The sequence below is a fragment of the Berghia stephanieae genome, chromosome 3 (genome assembly GCF_034508935.2).
Source record: "Berghia stephanieae isolate SIO BIC M18660-M18661 chromosome 3, UCSD_Bste_1.3, whole genome shotgun sequence".
NCBI lineage: Eukaryota > Metazoa > Mollusca > Gastropoda > Nudibranchia > Aeolidiidae > Berghia > Berghia stephanieae.
This window is the reverse complement of record NC_088362.1, coordinates 96320233-96325850: the sequence shown is the minus strand read 5'-3', so window position 1 is coordinate 96325850 and position 5618 is coordinate 96320233. Positions and strand designations below refer to the sequence as shown.

Sequence of the window (5618 nt, the reverse complement as noted above, 5' to 3'; positions counted from 1 at the left end):
TGGGTTAGCTAAAGGGGAGAACCAAAGTTCATTGATCAGTTTTGAAATTGCACATCTACATTATAATAAAATTCATTGAATATTCTATTGAGACTAAATATAAGAAACAAACAAAGAATGAATTTAGAGAAGTGATTCCGAATTGTAAAATCACAATTTTCTTCATAATGTTAAAGTATTGGTAAACTAGAAACTATTTTTGGACCAATAATCGCCATCATGATCATTTAAAAACACAATCTGCCAACAAGGGTCAACGCGAAGAAGGAAGAGTTTACCAAAGTCAAAAAATCGATCAATGTTTAAGGACGGGTCTGGTCTAATTACAGCTCCAACTCAATCCAATAATGGCGGAAACCAGTGAGTTCTGTTTCGCAAGAATGTGTCGGGATGGCACTCCTACGCAGGATCAGCTGACTAGATGATGATATATATATATATCGACGTGTAAGCTGTCTAGTCTTCAATCACAATAGTCAAGCGATGTTTCGGATGTTCAGTGACCAGATAGACAAAATGAACGCATAGCTCTGGTCTCGGCATAGTGCCATTGAGTAAGATACTTTAAATGCATTATTACACTCGAATCGGTTGTTTGCAGTGACGAGTATGAGTGCAAGTACAAAAAGGAAACAATACCAGCTGACATGTGTCGTATAACATCGAAAAAAAAACCCCTTCTTATTTAACCTGCTGGTAGGATATAAGAAGCGTTGTGAAGCGCGTTGAGTATCTAAATGCGCTATAGGGAATGAGATTAGCGGAAGAATAGCGTCCCTTGATTGGGCGTCACCTTACAGAGAGAACGTCAACTTAAAGGTCGCTGAGAAACTATTTAACTAACCGCGGGTTTCACAGCTAGCGAGGACGAGAGACGCGTGCGCGAACCATAATGACGTTCTCTCTCTAATAACTTCTTTGCCGTGACGTCTAATCAAGGGACGCTACTCTTCCGCTAATCTCATTCCCTATACAGGTATTGTATTTATCTTTGATGATCGGTAAATTTGATCAATTTAGGACAATACTAATATACAATCCAATATCTATCTTGACAACGAAATTTCAGATCTCCGATCTCAACCACCATGCCTAATACGATACTATCCAAGTTCTCCATCTTAGTGTTTGGTGTTGTCATGGTGACCATCATACCAGGTACTTTTTCCTTGGCGCGTTTAAGGTCACATCAGACAGACTCACTCCCTTACCCTCTGCGGCCCCTCTCAGAAAGATGGGTAAGTACATGATTTTATTCCACCCAAAACAGTAACGGGTAATGATATCAAGTTTACAATAATAATTTGTGACGTCAGATTATCAAATTTTAAATTAAACTAAAATTAGAATTTTGAAAAAATAAGTATCATTTAAATAATTTTGAAAATATCTTTGACTCACAGATTACGAAATCGGAATCGATTTGAGGGGTAGAATAAAATATTTCTTACACTCTTGCGTTTTGGAATTCGAACTTTGTTCCCAACGTGCAAGCTCGTGCAGCTGTTGGGAACACGCCCGGAATTCCATAAAAAAAGGAAGTGTGTAAGAATGGTATATTGTTCAATATCCTTGAAATCAAGATACTTTGTGATCTTATAGTAAGACATTACATACGTGACCTGTAGGTTTTGGGTTTGCATCCCACTGTTTGCAGCGCAATGTGGAGTTGTCCTTTTAAAAGGCTCTTCATATTTTAAAATTCAAACTTTGATATAAAATCAGTACCTGGCCAGAACTGTATAATAAAATGTAAATGTGTCATGTCTTCTCCTTTTCAACATTAAGTGCTGTGCTGTCAACTTTGGATCCCTTGTAAAGTGTTTTGAACACAGTATATGGATATTGCGCCATAGGAAAGTTACTATTTTTTATTGTTTGTAACTAATGGTGAAGAATTCAAATTACACACACACACACACAAACACACACACACGCATAATATATATATATATATATATATATATTATATATATATATATATATATACTATTTTAATATTTACTACAATGTTGGAGTCAGTCTACATCGATGTTTCAGGCCTTTTCAGCCATCGTCAGGACTGTGTGTTACATAAGTTTGGTTTGTTGTGTGTTGTTGCTTTTGAAGTGGACAATATATATTGATTGATTGATTAGAAGCAGATCCAATGTGCACATCAAACAGAAAGATCGGAACTAATGAGGCGCTGTTCTTATTTCGAAACAGTGTAGGTTTCTCTCAATGATGAAGTTCCCTCAAAGGAATGAAAAACGTTTACGACAGAAAAGAATGAATATTAGAGGAAATCACCTTTGTACGTTCCGATTTGTGACAAATCAAATTTCCTTATCACTTGGTGTTTAACCAGTTATCTGCCGGAACTAGAAAGGATGTATTTAAACATTGGGCCAAAATACTCGTCCATCGAATATTGATCGATTTAAATAACCCCAATCTTGGCAAAAAAGTGTCAAATTTCGCGAAGTCCTAGGTTTGAAAGTTTTACCAAGATAAGGGTCAATTAAATCGATCGATGTTTGAAGGACGAGGTTGCTGGTCTAATTTTTTAACACTCTGTCTTCCAATCCAATCCAATTGAATCCAATCCAAAATAGTTGCAGCTTCATGTGATGAAGATTGACGCCACGGGTGTGGTGGGATGGCATTGACGTTATATCTATCTATTGGTTTTAAACTGTTCGAGATAACTATAGAATATTATCGGGTTATTGTTTGATCTCACATTTTCAGGGATGCTGTTCCATTCACGAATTGTGCTGGGGTAGAACGACTGTTTGTGTGTATAGATTCTGGAATATGGCTGTGCATATGCATTTTATTTTCTTCTGTGGTTTTTCCATGTGTTAATAGGGATGGTGGTGGTTCTCTGTCGGCCCTTGATCAACATAATATTGAGCTTTTGCGTATTTCTTAGTTCAATAAATGGGGTCCAGCTTAAATGCTCCATCATGGCTTTTACATTGTGATGTCGATTGTATCCATTACAGACAAATCGATAGGCCCTTCTTTGAATCATTTTTATTTTGATCGTTGTTGATGTAATAGGATCTCATATGCTGCTGGTGTATTCTAAAACATGTTTTACAAATACGTTGTAGTATTTTTCTTTTACTCTTGTGGACATGATAAAAGTTTCCGACGTAGAAAGCTGCTAAGGGTCTTCCCGGAGTACAGCAGTTAATTGGTTAATACCTGTATAGAAATGAAACGACGGAGGCACAGGCACAAAATGTGAATATTAAAACTGCGCGAATTAAGACTTCGCGAAATCCCAGGTTTACGAGTTTTTTTTAGCCAAGATGAGGATCATTCAAATCGATCGATATTTGAAGGACGAGTTTTCTGGCCAAATGTTAAAATATGGGGTTTTCAAGAGTACGGCAGAAAAGAGGTGAAGGAAACGATGCTAGACAATTCATAAAGAAAATAACCAAAAAAAAAAAAAAAAAGAAAGTTATCCCGTCCCACTTCCCCCTCCCAAAAACATTTTTTTTAAGATGAAAAGATTTGAGAAGAGAAAAACAGTCAAAATAACCAAAAATAAAATAAAAGAACAAACAAGAAATAAAACAAAAGACAAGAAAAAAGAGACCGAACCCCCCCCCCCCCAAAAAAAAAAAAAAAAACAAAAACAAACAAAACAAACAAAACAAAACAAAACAAAACAAAACAAACAAAAACAAACAAACAAAAAACCACAAACAACAACAACAAACAACAACAACGTTTAAAAGACAGGCTTTGCGAGGAAGCGGATATCTTAGTTGACTTTTTTCTTAACCCGTGTCTCAAAAATGTAAATATTTCTCAGAGTAAAGAATTTATTTATTATCACTCTGTACTTCGGAGCAAACTTAACAAAATCATAAAGACAATTCAAAGTGAAAATCAACAGAATTGCAAAACGTGTTTATAACGAGTAACGGAAATGAGATTTTCTATATTATTGGATAACAAAATTCATTCAAATTTCATCATTTCAACTCGAAGGTTAATTTTTATCATTCGGGTGACTGTGACGTAATATCCACTAAAACCCCCCCACAAAAATTGAGAGAAATGACGTGTGAAAAGGAGATATAGATATCTATCTATATCTATCTACACTTTTTAAAAACCTAACAAATAACAAAAACAAACATAAACAAAAAAAAAACAAAATAAAACCAACCAAACAAAAGCCATTTAAACACACACACACAAACACACACACACACACACACTTACACACAGAGACACGTACCACAACAAGCAATAGAAAAAAACCCCCAACAAACCATGATAATACTTAATGCTAACATCGTCTGAAACACAAATTCTTATCATGTAAAAATAGAACTTAAGAAAAACAATAAGAAAAAGGCCAAGAAAAAAACCCCAACAAAAACCAAAGGAAAGAAACAAACCAAACAGCCATAATAAAAACAATAATAAAAAAGGAAAAACAAACAAACAAACAAACAAACAAACAAACCGATGTCCAGTCTACGAGGGATGATCCAGATCTTTAGGTTAAAGGGCATAGTTTTGTTTTTTTTTAAAGTGAAATAATAAAATTGTCATTATGATTTACTTTAACAGGACATAGATAGTTTTTTTAAAAAAAGTGAAATAATAAAATTGTCATGATGACAGGACATAGTTTTGTTTTTAAAGTGAAATAATAAAATTGACATTATGATTTACTTTAACAGGACATAGATAGTTTTGTTTTTAAAAGTGAAATAATAAAATTGTCATAATGATTTACTTTAACAGGACATAGATAGTTTTTTTTTAAAAGTGAAATAATAAAATTGTCATTATGATTTACTTTAACAGGACATAGATAGTTTTTTTAAAAAAAGTGAAATAATAAAATTGTCATTATGATTTACTTTAACAGGACATAGATAGTTTTTTTTAAAAAGTGAAATAATAAAATTGTCATTATGACTTACTTTCACATCATTGGTCTCTTGCCCGATTTTTATCTCCATTTCGATCTAGGCAATTTTCCCGACTGAATAGAGAGGACGAATATCCAGTCCCTAAATAAATAGACTTCAAGACATTTCAGTCAGTTCTGTTTATCTCTGAAATTAAATAATTACCGTCGTTCAATTGTCATGCCAAGTGGGGCTTAAGAGATCCAGTCTGATGGAAATCGAAGGGGGCCAGATTAAGGCAATGAGGAGGATGTGGTAGGACTTCCTACTCATATTATGTTTAGAGCAGCGGCTATGTGGTCTAGTGGTATGACACTCGCTGGGTTCAAGCCTCGCTCGGCGCATAGTTGAGTCCTTGGAGAAGGCTCTTTACTCACATTCTCTCACCGTACTCAGGTGTAAAATGAGTACATGGCCTTTAACAGCGTTGTCTCTGTCCCAAAAATGTGTAATATCGCCTGACAGGCGTCATGTCTCGTCCTACATGTTATGTGTTGCTGTTGGCCAGGGACCCCTTGTAAAGCGCTTTGAGCACGTTTAGTGGAAATTGCGCTATATAAAGAAAGCTAAAAAAAAGCTCAAGCCCAAGAGCAAGTCTTTTGTGGTCATTGTTGTATGAGGAATGGCTTTTATCAATAATTCAATCATGTCTTTTGAATTTATCTAATCTATAAAGTTCAAATTGTT

At 34.9% G+C, this 5618-nt stretch overlaps 1 protein-coding gene across 1 annotated transcript in view; it reads left to right on the top strand.

The window, feature by feature from the left end:
• Nucleotides 1–1069: 1069 nt before the first annotated feature.
• Nucleotides 1070–5618, top strand: part of LOC144968919 (uncharacterized) — a 9824-nt gene continuing 5275 nt past the window's right edge. Inside the window, exon 1 of the mRNA XM_078907770.1 lies at nt 1070–1238. Within this exon, the coding sequence (XP_078763896.1) occupies nt 1089–1238 (150 nt within the window). The 5' untranslated portion in view covers nt 1070–1088. The remainder of the gene's footprint in view (nt 1239–5618) is intronic.